This window comes from Zonotrichia albicollis, chromosome 2 (assembly GCF_047830755.1).
Source record: "Zonotrichia albicollis isolate bZonAlb1 chromosome 2, bZonAlb1.hap1, whole genome shotgun sequence".
Taxonomy (NCBI): domain Eukaryota; kingdom Metazoa; phylum Chordata; class Aves; order Passeriformes; family Passerellidae; genus Zonotrichia; species Zonotrichia albicollis.
This window is the reverse complement of record NC_133820.1, coordinates 56,723,582-56,736,684: the sequence shown is the minus strand read 5'-3', so window position 1 is coordinate 56,736,684 and position 13,103 is coordinate 56,723,582. Positions and strand designations below refer to the sequence as shown.

General features: G+C 44.3%; 1 protein-coding gene across 3 annotated transcripts in view; it reads left to right on the top strand.

The window, feature by feature from the left end:
• ARHGAP20 (Rho GTPase activating protein 20) overlaps positions 1 to 8,856 on the top strand; it is a 58,734-nt gene extending 49,878 nt beyond the window's left edge. For all 3 annotated transcript variants that reach the window (XM_074535203.1, XM_074535204.1, XM_005497945.3), the window contains exons 11-15: positions 2,079 to 2,240; positions 3,228 to 3,337; positions 3,574 to 3,763; positions 4,179 to 4,290; positions 5,896 to 8,856. In XM_074535203.1, coding sequence (XP_074391304.1) covers positions 2,079 to 2,240; positions 3,228 to 3,337; positions 3,574 to 3,763; positions 4,179 to 4,290; positions 5,896 to 6,998 — 1,677 coding nt within the window. In that variant the 3' untranslated portion in view covers positions 6,999 to 8,856. The remainder of the gene's footprint in view (positions 1 to 2,078; positions 2,241 to 3,227; positions 3,338 to 3,573; positions 3,764 to 4,178; positions 4,291 to 5,895) is intronic.
• The last annotated feature ends 4,247 nt before the right edge of the window (positions 8,857 to 13,103 follow it).

Here is a 13,103-nt window from a genome sequence, read left to right as displayed (position 1 = left end):
TTGATGTGCTGCTTTATCACTGCCTGAATAGTGAATCATACCATGTTTCAGGTCTTTTAATAGTGTTTTCTTTTGAAGAAGTGTGCATTTTTATTATTTAGGTTATTTAAATAAGCGCTCCAGAGATGGACTCTGTGTGGCTATGATCACCTGATCTCCTCTCTGTTTAAGAAATGAGCCAATGCTGCATTTCAGAAATTTCTCCAACACATAAATAATAGTAAATTTTTATTTGAAAAAAATCACCAAAGTTACTAAGCATAGAATCACAGCTTGGTAGACTTTGTGCTTTGAATTTTAAACATTGTGTTTATACCACAAAATAGAACTTCTGAATTCATGCAGCATCTCTGGAGAATAGAATACTGGGGAACTGAATGGGATTTACTTGCAAGAGAAAAAATAGCAGGGATGAATGCTGCAGGCATGCTGGATAACTGCTTCAGAGCTTGCAGCTTGCTTTCACAGCTGAAGGACTCTCTTTTAGTCATTGTCACACTGAATTGTCTTGCACCATAGCTTCATTCATGCAATTTCATCTGGGTTTGTTAGTTTTATAGGGGCTTCCCATTTTTATCTGGTGAATATTTTGTTCAAAATGTATTTTGAAAGGGTTTGTTCATGTGCTAACACCTTGTGCTGTGGGACTCAGCTTGTTTTGATGGGAGAGCTATAAATTCCTGCAAAGAGAATGAAAATGCTGACTTGAGTCCTGCTGCCATGAAGGTGCTCCTCCAAAGCATCTGTACTTCCATTAATTCTTGATCTTGGACTTCTGCAAGAGTGAGAAAGAAACATAAAAGAATAAAAGCACAAGTAATAGCTTCCATTAGACTTACTTGCTCTGCTGTGTGGTAGGAAAACCTGCCTTACAGCCCAGACTAGTAAAGTCCCCAAACTCCATTCCTTATCCATTGCTGTTCACTAGCTCAGTTTAATGATGATGGACCAGTGTCCCAGGACCCCCACTCCTTGTCCCTTCCCTTGCCATCATTTTGGATAACTTGGTCCTCAGGCCACTGTGTGCATACAGATAATCCCAGGGTCTGTCTGCATGTTTCCCCTTTCAAAGAGATAAACCTGACAGATTCTCCATGGCATGAGCAGGCCTGCAGGAGTTCACCTGCATGTCTGAGAGATGGCCCTCAGGAGACTGCAGAGAACTAAGCATCAAACTAAGCATCTGGCAAATATCCTGAATATGTTATCTCAGGAGAAATTTCTGCATTTCTTTTTCTCCTTGTTTTCCTCTTATTATTTAACAGAAAATATCAGTCCCTCCTGTTATTTTAAAGGCTAGGCAGGAATCTGCTTGTTTTCCCTTCTCTGTAATAAGCTGTCTACTTGTTTAATCCTGTGCAGCCTCACTGGCTTCAGGGGAGCCACAAGCTGAGCTTCATCCCCCTTGGAGTGACCTCCCAAGCAGGAGCACCTTGCCTCAGAGCTGGCTCTGCTGACAGCCCTGAGCTGCTTGCAGAGTCTGATACTGCTCACAAGCAGCAAAGGGGTTTTTAAAAACCTGACTCTGATCTGCTGTAGAAGTGCAGATATGTGTTAACAAACAAAGCACTTTCTAGTTTAGATTAAAATCTCCCTTTTTTCAGATATCAGCAGTGAAACAGAATTCTGTCTGTGGTTGGTGATAATGTTAACTACAGTGATGAGCAGTGAGGGTCTCACACTTTTCTGCAAAGCAGTGTCTGACTGAGGCCACTGTCAAATGCAAAGCTTTGAATTAGGTAGACCACTCTCCTTTTCCCATACCACAGCATTTATATGCTTAAATGACTTGGCTGAAACTTGCACAGGTCCTGGAAGGTCATGAAGAAAGTTAGTGCTCAGCAGTGGCAGCACAGTATTTCTGAGGGGATGTTTCCCAAAATGAGATCCCTAAATCACAGGTTTGCTGTGCAATGTGGCAAGATCTGGAGAGTGAGCCTAGATTGTGTTTGATTTCTGATATGTTTTAGGATGAAAAGGTTTTCATCTGTGGCAAAAATGGCAAAACTACATTTTAGTGGCACTGGACAATAAAATATATTTATGGGAAATCCTCTTGGCCTTTTTAATTTTTTTAGGACATGCTTTCCCTCCTTTACCAAGAGGGGCCTTCCACCAAGGGTATTTTCAGACGCTCTGGAAGTGCAAAAACATTCAAAGAGCTAAAGGAGAAGCTTGATTCAGGCACTGAAGTGGACCTGGCCCGTGAATCCATATTTGTGACAGCATCTTTGTTTAAGGTATGTGAAGACTGTTCCTGTCTCTCTTTTTGGGTAAGAGCAGCACAGATCCTGTGCTCAACCAGGGAGGGCTTTTCTCCAGGGACAGGCCCAGAGAGGAGTGAATTAATAAGAACGGGTGGCACATTAACCTTGTGAGGATCTCCACAGGAGGCTACCACTGAATTAGCATGAGGAAGAGGAGTAGCCAGCTTGTTTTGCTGACAGCTTTCCTGGTCTGTGCTACAGCCTGGTCCTGTTACCCTCTGCATATGAAATACTAAAAGGCGTATTTGCAGACCTGTCTCCTTACACATCAGTACTACCCTACACTGCAGATCCTAGTGAGTTTATAGTGCTGCCAGAAGTATTTTGATTATTTTCTCCATGCATTGCACAGTCTTGTATGTCAAAACCAATGTTCCTTGTGCAAAAAAAGCATCATAGCTTCCCTCGGCCTAACTATTTTGGGAAGCTAGGATTTGGCCTTCTTCCTAAACTGCAACAATTTCCATGCTCACGGTTGAAGTGTTAGGAAAGAGGAATAGCAGGACAATCAATGATTAGTTTAAGTACTCCATTGATTAGAGGAAGGAAGGTATTGATGCCTTGGAGTGCTTATAGTTGGGAGGTATTTGAGCTTGTCAGCTGAGGAGAAGAAACAGGCATTACAGATGAAGTGAAGTGATAAGACAGACATTATGCAACATCAAAATAACTGGTCTCACTGCAGATTTTTTAGTTCAGCAATATCAGGTGAAGCATTCAAATACCTCTGTTTTGACAAGAAAAGGTAGAGAAAGGCTGGAAAATAATTACTTTAAGCATAATCTAAAGTGCCTCTATCTCAGATGATTTTCTTCTGGTTTTGGTGGTTGTGTGTAACAATATACTTGCCAGCAAGTGCTGTCCTATTGATACATCCTCTTATATCTGTGTATCTTATTCCTACCCTCTCACATGCCCCAGAACAGCTGCTCATGTGTTTTTTTCTTTTCTCTTGATAAGGATTTTCTTCGCAACATCCCAGGCAGTATTTTATCATCCCAGCTGTGTGATAAGTGGGTCTCTGTGCTGGATCAAGGAAATAATGAAGAGAAGATAAAAAGCATCCAAAGGTGGTTATTTATATTCTCTACATTCTTTTCCTACAAATGCATATCCCAGAATGCAGAATCACAAATATTCAACTTACAATTTTTTTTCAACAAGAACAAGAACATCTCTTTGACGTTCTCGCTGGTTTAATTAGTGGACCATATTACCCTGTTTCTGCATTTCCATTATCTTGACTTGTGTATATCTATGGAAAGTGGTCACTGATGTGAAGAACTCTGTTTTTATATGTTTTCAGGTTACTAGAGCATCTCCCCAGAGCTAATGTCATTCTCCTGCGTTACATCTTTGGAGTGCTGCATGGCATAGAAATGCGATCTGAGGAGAACCAGATGAATGCCTTTAATCTAGCTGTCTGCATTGCACCTAGCCTGCTCTGGCCTCCTGTGTCCTCCACTCCTGATATAGAAAGTGAATTTATTAAAAAGGTGAGAAACACTTTGGTGTAGCAGAAAACCCAACCAACCTTCATCCCATTCAACCAGACTGTTGGTTGCAAACATGAGAACACTCAGTACCTCTTCAAATCAGGACTTGTCCTATTATCAGGGCTCCAGCAACATTCATCAATCCATTCTCATAACCTTCCTGGGAGAAGAGGAGAGAGGTCATAAAGCAATGCCCAGTGTGTCATCAAAATGCTTCTCTCTTCAAGAAGATCTCTGGAAAATATGTTTACAAAGATGTGTACCAGGACAGTTTATTGGGTCCAGGAGACCAAGAGAGTAGCTCCTGGGTGCCTTCATGGATGACATTTTGCTCCTGTTCCTCATCTGTATGGTGAGCTTGTCCTGAGTTGAGTAAGAGAAGATCTGACACCTCTCTCCCTTTGCTTTGTTGCAGATTTCTAGTCTGGTACAGTTCCTCATTGAGAATTGCTGCAGGATTTTTGGAGATGAAATTGCCTCCCTCTTTGGAGAAATACTGAAGACATGCAAGAGAGAGAACAGCTCAGGTAATGCAGAATGATGTTTTGATCCTATTAAGACAGATAAACTCAGCCAGAAAAAAGATTGGTGTATTCCATGGAAGAATGCTGTACCTTCTTCATGGGGTGTTACCAGATACTGCTGTTCTCTTTCCATTCAGTTCCCCAAAGAATTGGTCATAATCACTGATTCAACTTACCATAGACCTGGATCATATCACAAAATGCTTTCACAAAGACTCTTGCTCCTGTACCGGTCATCTGAACCACTACAGTTAAAAAAGAAGGGAGGGGAAGCAAAGAAAATTTAAAAAAAAGAAAAAATTTAGTGAAGATTTCCTTTCAAATCTGTAATTTTTGCCTCAGCCTGTGTCTTCTCAAAATATCAGGAGGTCAGTGATCAACAGTGGTCATAATACAGCTGTCACACCATTACGTTATGGTTGAGAGTGTCTGTTCATTATCAAAAGAGAGAGATCTCCAGAGTTTCAATGGGACATCCAGATTTTGCTGCTAGCACAGAAAAATCATGAAACTGATGACTGAAGGTGTTTGGCAGACTAGTTGACAGAGCTTTCCAGATTATCATTAATGCTTTTTTTCTCTCCAGCCCTCTGATTTTGATGAAGTTTTGTGTCTCTCTTTAAAGTATTTCTGAAGCAGCATTTTTGTAAAACAAATTTTGTCACAGGTGGCCTGTACTGAAAGTGGTAATGGCACTTAGGTCAGCATGTCTGACTGACTGTGTGTGGCTGTTTCAAACTCCCCAAGCTCTGCCTCCAGAGAGATTGGGTGAAATTTGGCCTGCCCCCTCCCCAGGAGTGAAGCACGTGGGAATCTGCAGTGCTGGGATGTGCTGGCAGTGAGAGCTCAGACCCACAACAGCAGGGTCACAGCAGCTGAATGAGCTTTCAGGCAGGCACTGAGGCATGGTGACTGCCCGTGCATGAGCTGTGTCTGCTGCAAATGTGAGATAAGACAGCTTAGCCTAACCCAGAGCAAAAGAAATTTAATGTAATTCCAATTATTGCAGGTGCAGGATAGGGTCCAGGTGTGCACTGCTCAATGCAAATGAGGTGGCTGTTTAAGCTGAGCCTAAAGCTTCACAGTGTTGCTCTTAAAAATATTGTCTTTTCTGGAAGAAGTAGAGGTAAGAAGTATATACCCTGTTCTCTTCATTTGTCTAAAAGAAGGATAGGAAGATTAAATGTTGCCTTCAATGTCCAATAATGAATAGAAAAAATAAATAAATTACCAATGTATGTATACCATATATGTATCTATGTATATAAATTATTGTTTACAGCTGGATTTGCTACTATCCATTTAAAAAAAACCAAACCAAAGCAAAATCACAACAAAATCCCCCCAACCCTTATCTGTGCCATTATCTTGTGTTTCTTGACTGAATATTAGTTTAGGACTCACTTTAGATTCTCCAGTTCAAAATTAAGGGAGCAATTTTTTATTAAATTCTTAGTACTTTTGCTTGAAGAATCTTTAATGGGCAAATGCTCCTGAAAGCAAAGGATACTTGCCAGAAAAAAAAAAAAAAGGAAAAAAAAAAAAAAAGCTGCTTGTCAAGAGGGCGGTTCAGTCACTGATGTGTTAACCCTTGGTTTGTCCTTGCAGATGTTGCTTCTCTCCATCAGAACGACTCTTCCTATGACAGCCTGGAAAATGAGGCAAATGATGAAGCTGACTCTTCCTCCAGTGACTGGATTAAAAACTGTGATCAGGATTACAGAAGCAGGGAGTCTGTCTTCACTCTGAGCGACGGCGATTCGGAGCAGACGGAGGTGGACGAAATCCAAAGCCAAACCAAGCTGAAGCAGTTGGAAATTTCTGACGACGCGCACCCGAAGTTTTCCTTGCAAGACAACTCAAGCAAGTCTCCCTACTCCAGCGGTTTCCCCCCGGGTGCTCCCTCGGGCGCTCCCAAGGCTGTGCGGAGGCAGCGGCGCTCCTCCGAGCCCGCAGTTGGCCTGCAGGGCCGCGGCTCTGGCCGCGCCGAGGACGCCGGGCCACGCGAGAGGGCCACGCGCAAAGCCAGCTGTGACGTGGTCCTGCCTCACGGAGATGAGGAGTGTCTCTGCCAGCGCCGGTCGCTGCAGGTGGAGAGGCAAAAGCTCGGCAATCAGAGCTTGCTTGTAGGGATTGATGTCGGTAGAAGTGACAACACAAACAAAAACGTTGAAAGGAAAGACCTGTCTCATTGTCTCCTGCCTCCAACACCAGAGGGATTAAATACTTGCTCAGGATTTAGCTCTTTTAGCCAGTCTTCTTCTGGGACATCTCCATCTGTGTCATCAATTTGCTCCCTGGACAGTGCTTTCTCCCAGTTTTCAGACCAGGCTCTGTTTACCTTCAGTGAAACCTCCTCCCCTTTCGACAGCACTTTCCAGTTGCTAAAGAAACACGAGGACGCTGCTGCTGCTGCTGCTGCTGTGGCTGATGACTGTTTCCTTCCATCCACCACAGTGCCACCATCTCCACAACCTACTGACACTGGGGCTGAGAGGGGCTTGGTGGGGCCCAGCAGCAGGTCAGCACCCCTGAAACCTACTGATGGAGGCCATGGCTGTTGCATTAAGCCTGACCTTCAGCCATTGCCTCTGAAAGTCACTGGGAGAGACGGACTTCATGAGCAAAGAGGTGGTCTAGAAAAGCATTACAGCAATCCAAAGTTTGAAGAGACTGACCAAAGCTTTTTGCAGAGGAATTTTAATGCTTAAAATAAACACCATAAAGAAAATGCCTTTGGTGTTGATGTGTGTTCATTTTAAGTTTAACATCCAGATTGTTCAAATTTAATTGAGCAGTCCCCGGACTCACAGGTTTTCTTTTTTTAGGAAACTGAGTAATGTTCCAATATGAAGCTTTGCGGGAACATTGCAGGAATAATAAAAATTGCTGAAAAGCAAGCAAACAGAAATCTCCTGAAAATGTGGAAGGGACCGAGGAGGTAACTAAGGCCAGTGTCCTGTTCCCTGACCCTGCGAGGGCAGCGGGCTGCCTGCTGGGCCTCTGTCCTTGAGCACTCGAGTGTTGAGCCTTGCAGATGTGAGTCCCAGTCCTTTGTGCTTTTGATGTAGCGTGCAAAGTCAGCATAGCTTCCATAACTGTGGTACTATACTACTGTTCTGAAACTGATAAATATGACCTTCATTGTCCTCCAAGCAGTAAGTGTGTTGTTTTCTGTATGTTTATACGGTACATTCAATAGGTGTAGTTATTTCTTTCACGCTGCAAAAGAAAGAAAAAAGTAAGCCCAAAAATATGTAAAGGGAAATGCTGAATCTTGTAACTAACACCTTGCAACTCTATGTTTCATTTATTGTGCTTTGTTGGCTGTTTTGTTCATGTTTAAGTTGTGAATAGTTTCTTAACATTGCTGTAAATGGCATTATGTATTATTGCAAGCAGAACACACGTAATTTTATTATGCAAGATCTAAAACATAAAACCACAGAATGGATTGGGTTGGAAAGGACCTTAAAGATCATCCAGTTCCAACCTCCTGCCATAGAGACAGGGATACCTCCCACTAGACCAGGTTGCTCAGAGCCCCATCCAACCCAGCCTTGAATACTTCCAGGGATGGGGCATCCACAACTTCTTGAGGCAACTTGTTCTAGTGTTTCATCACTCTCTGAGAAGAATTTCTTCCTAATCTAATCCTGCTCTCTTTTATTTTAAAACCTTGCCCCTTGTCCTGCTGCTATCTGCCCGTATAAAAAGTCACCTCCCTTCTTTTTGTAAGCCCCCTTAAGGTAATGGAAGGCCTAAGAGAGGTCTACCTGAAACCTCCTCTTCTCCAGGCTTAACAATCCCAACTCTCAACATTTCCTTACAGAGGAGCTTTTCCATTCCTCTAATGTTCTTTGTGGTCCTCTTCTGTACCAACTCCAGCAGGTCCCTGTCCTCCCTGTGCTGGTACCCAGAGCTGGTGCAGCCCTGCAGGTGGGCTCTGAGCAGAGCAGAGGGGCAGAATCCCCTCCCTGGCCCTGCTGCCCACCACTGGATGCAGCCCAGGACACGTTTGGCTCTCTGGGCTGTGGGAGCACACTGACAGCTCATGGCCAGCCTCTTATCCTCCAGCACCTGCAAATTCTTCTTGGCAGGGCTGCTCTCAGTGAGTTCCTCTCCCAGTCTGTACCTGCATCTGGGCTTGCCCTGACCCAGGGCAAGGTGCAGCACCTTGCACTTAGACTTGTTGAACCTCCTGAGGTTCTCATGGGCCCACTTTTCAAGTTTGTCCAGGTCCCTCTGGGTGACATCCCGTCCTTCTGTTGTGTCAGCTGCACCTCTTGGCATCCTGTCACCTACCAACCTGCCGAGGGTGTGCTCGGTCTCACTGTCTGTGTCGTACATCATATAATATATTGGAGTAATGCATTATCTAAATGCTTTGAGTTTGTATAATATATCCTGTTAAATTTTGCTATTATATATGTTCTGAAAAAAATGTGTATTTTTGTACATGCAAAAAACTGCTGCTAATTTTACAAGTTCTGTTTTGTTGTTACGGCACTGGTATTGATGTGTATGCATTCAATGCTCTATATTAAATATTATTTGTTATGTCATAAATTCAGTTTATATTCCGTGGGCTTTTTTTATGTGTCAGTTCTACAAGCTATTGCTGAAGCAGAATTCCCAATGATAGCACTGCAAATCTTGTGTGAGAAAGGACTGAAGCATTTTTCTTCCACTTTGGGTGGCATCATTCCCACTGCATGTCATTATCCTGTTGATTTTTGTAAATCCTAGTAATTCTCAAGCAAGAATTCCTACTCTTTCTCTTCATCCAGTGGTAGGAGGATGTTTTCAGGTAATGGGATTCAGTCAACAATATGGAGGTGAAGAGAGATCTCATGGGATAATACCTATTAGGATTGGGAGCAAAGAAAGAAGGGGAGTAAATCAATGAATGAGAGCAAGATTTATTCTTTAATATTAGCTGATTCTTCTTTTTCATATTCGGCTGTTTTAATGAAAACAGTAGTATGCAGAATCTGATCTGTAACAGTCACCTTCCAAAGGTAAAATACTTGGTATGCATTTTGAGACCTGTCATCTAACAGCCCTACATATACACCTCCTTCAAAACAAACAAAGGAAAGGCTGATTGATGTGATGCTATTTTGAAATAAAACAGCTACTCTGCATTTCCATTTCTTTTCAAAACAGTAAAAAGCGTATTGCCATGCTGCCAAGATTACATAGAGTAGCAAATACTGATTCATTGCATCAATAATAAAGCTTTAGAAAATCTCTAGTCTCTGCAATATAAATTTTCTGTCCTGCAAATGGTGTCTTCCTACAAGTCATTTATCCCTGCTGTCTGAAGAAAGAGTATATCAAAGTACACTTCCATGTAAAGTGAGTTATGTGTCTCCTTTTAAGCTGTGGCTAATGCTGGAGTGATTTCAGCTTTAAATGTATGGCAGACAAGCTGGATGTAGACCCAGCACAATTTGAAATGCACTCTTACAAGACATACACCCTGCTGCTGCACGAGGCGTGTTCTGTGACAATCACAAAAAGAGCACAAATGGGGGAAATCGCTGTCTGCAACACCTCTGGGCTGGGAGCACACAGTGAAGGAATGAAATGCGGCTCAGACCCAAAATGGATAGTATTGAACCTTTTTAGAGTGTCAGATGCAGCTCTGAGCACTGCAGCAAGCATCCTCTGGCTCTGCTATGGGTCTCCTCCATGGGCTGCAGGGGGATCTGTGCATCCCCAGAGATCTCCGTGGGCTGCAGGGAGATCTGTGCATCCCCATGGTCTGCTCCAAGGGCTGCAGGTGGATCTGTGCATCCCCATGGTCTGCTCCAGGGGCTGCAGGGGAATCACAGCCCTGGTACCTGGAGCACCTCCTGCCCCTCCTCTGCACTGAGCTGGGTGCCTGCAGAGCCATCCCTTTCACATATTCTCACTCCTCTCTCCAATTGCCATTGTGCATTTTTTGGCCTTACTTTAACTCTGTTATTCATGCTGCTGGGCTCAGCCATGACCATCTTGGGGCAGGCTGGCTTTGGCTTTGTTGGATACAGGGAAGTTTCTGACAGCATCTCCCCCACACACACACACATCCCCCCCCCCCCCCATTTTTCTGTAGCCCCCCCCCCCACCAAAACCCTGCCATGTACATCCAATACATTCTGTGAGAAGGTGGTGGGCTAGAGGTGGCCACTCTCCTGCCCTGGCTCCAGCTGAGTGTCCCCCACACATCCTGCTCACTGTGGGTCACCTGTCTCCTTAAAGTCCACGTAAGCTTGTCTCCATAATCTAGGGTGGCTGCTTTGGAGGAGCTGCTCAAGTTTTTGTGACAAATGGTAGGTGAGATGTTTCCCAAATGCTTACTTTGGTTAAGTACCAAAACCTCACAGAGAAAACATAAAATAAAAATATTACTGAGTTAGGGAAGAAACAGTGGCTTCTTATTTACTGCTGTCAAAGACAGAAAAGGAAGCAAACTGACAAATTACCTCACTACTTGGACTTTCTGTCCCACAAGGGTTAATATTCTCATTGTTAGTGAGCATCCTGCGTCTGTTTCACAAGTGCTAGCCATCATTCCTTTCAGGTAATTTCGGAGATTACTATAATGTAAATTAAGAGCAATTTGTTCTCAGCCTGCTTTGAAGGTTTTTTGAGTATTTTTGATTTGGTGATTTTTTGGGGTTTTTTGGTGGGCTCTTCCATTCTTCTTCACCAATCTCATAAATGCTATTGCTTCATCCCTGCAAGTTTTATCTCTCTAGCATAGCCCAGTTCAGGAAGCAGGAAGATATGTACCATCTAATCCTTGTCTAAACAAGTTTGTAGAGTTGCAGCAAAATGGATTTAGATCCAGGAAATGAAGCATGACCTTTAAACTGAATGTGTCTCTCTATCCAAAACTCCAAATCACTGGATTTCTGTTAATAGCGGCTGTTTCACACCCTTTTTTGTTCTGGGGACATATGTTGTCCCAGGACCTGGTAGCTGACATCTCATTTCCAGATATGATCTACTCTGTGATGTTGGGCAAATTTGTTTGCCTCCTCTGCTGCCTGTTTTGCACCATTTGTCTTTGCTCTGAGTATCCTGGTGTGCTGGGTCACAGTGGTGGTTGGTGTTTCCTCCCATCCTAAACATAGCTCTTCACCCAGACACAGGGGGCTGGGAGGTGGCTGCTGCTTTTGGGGACCACATGCAGAAGAGCAACCACACACATATGCACATGATGAGACTGCCATAACCCGTGCAAACAGATTTGTTTCATGTCTTGCAGATGAGCCTGTGCATCTACAAAACACCCCAAACAATCTCACTGAGTTGGACCTGTCAACCTCCTCTCATTTTTATCCATGAAAACACTGGGGAATGGGGGAATTCAGGCTGAAAGAGGCCTTGAGAGATGCCTGGTTCAATCTCTTGCTTGCACATCTATGTAAAATCATAGAATCATAGAATTGTTTAGGTTGAAAAAAACCTTTAAGATCATCATGTCCACTGCTAAACCATGTCCCTAAGCACCACATCTACACACCTTTTATGTACTTCCAGGGATGGACTCCAACACATCCCTGGACAGCCTATTCCAGAGCTTGATAGCCCTTTGTGTTTTCCTAATATCCAGTCTAAAACTCCCTTGGTGCAACCTGATGCCAATTTCTCTTATCCTATTTTTATTTGAGGGAAGAAGCTGAGCTCCAGCTGGCTGCACCCTCCTGTCAGGCAGCTGCAGAGAGTGCTGAGGTCCCCCTGAGCCTCCTTTTCTCCAGGCTGAGCACCCCCAGCTCCCTCAGCTGCCCCTCACAGCACTTGTGCTCCAGACCCTTCCCCAGCTCCGTTGCCCTTCCCTGGACACGCTCCAGCCCCTCAATGTCTCTCTGGCACTGAGGGGCCCAGAACTGAGCACACGATTGGAGCTGTGGCCTCAGCAGTGCTGGGTACAGGGGGACGGTCACTGCCCTGCTCCTGCTGGCCACACCTGGCTGATCCAGGCCAGGATGCCATCGGTCTTCTGGGCCACCTGGGCACACTCTGGATCATGTTCAGCTGCTGTTTGCCAGCACCCCCAGGTCCTTTTCCACCAGGCAGCATTCCAGCCACTGCCCCCATCCTGCAGCACTGCCTAGGGTTGTTGTGACCCCAGTGCAGGACCCAACCTTGGCCTTGCTGAACATCATGCAATTGGCCCCGGCCCTGTGGTCCAGCCTGTCCAGATCCCTCTGCAGAGCCTTCCCGCCCTCCAGCAAATCAACACTCCCACTCAACTTGGTCTCATCTGTGAATTTACTGAGGCAGGTCTCAATTCCTTCACCTAGATCATTGATAAAGATATTAAACAGAGCTAACTGCAAAACTGATCCCTGGGGAACATCACTTGTGACCGGCCACCTGTTGGATTTATCTTTATTCCCCTCCACTCTCTGGCCCCACACATCCAACTAGCAGAGTTCTCACTCAGCAGAGTTCACCTGCCCAAGCCACGAGCAGACTGCTTGCTCCAGCTGAATGCTTCAGGTGACAGTGTTGAAGGCTTGTGTCAAAGACATATAGTTCATGTCCAGATGAGAGACAGCAATGATCATCACAGCTGGAGAAATCTAGTTAAAAGCAGCTGCCTCAGACAATTAAGCACAATGTTTTGGAACAATGATTACAGAATCAAGTATCACAGAATATACTGAGTTGGAAGGGACCCACAAGAACCAATGAGTCCAACTCTTGGCCCTGCACAGCACAATCCCCAAGAGTCACACCATGTGCCCAAGAGTACTGATGATGATGCCTTAAATAACCCAGAACAGGTCTAAGAAACCAGCAAAAGCTGTAGTCTT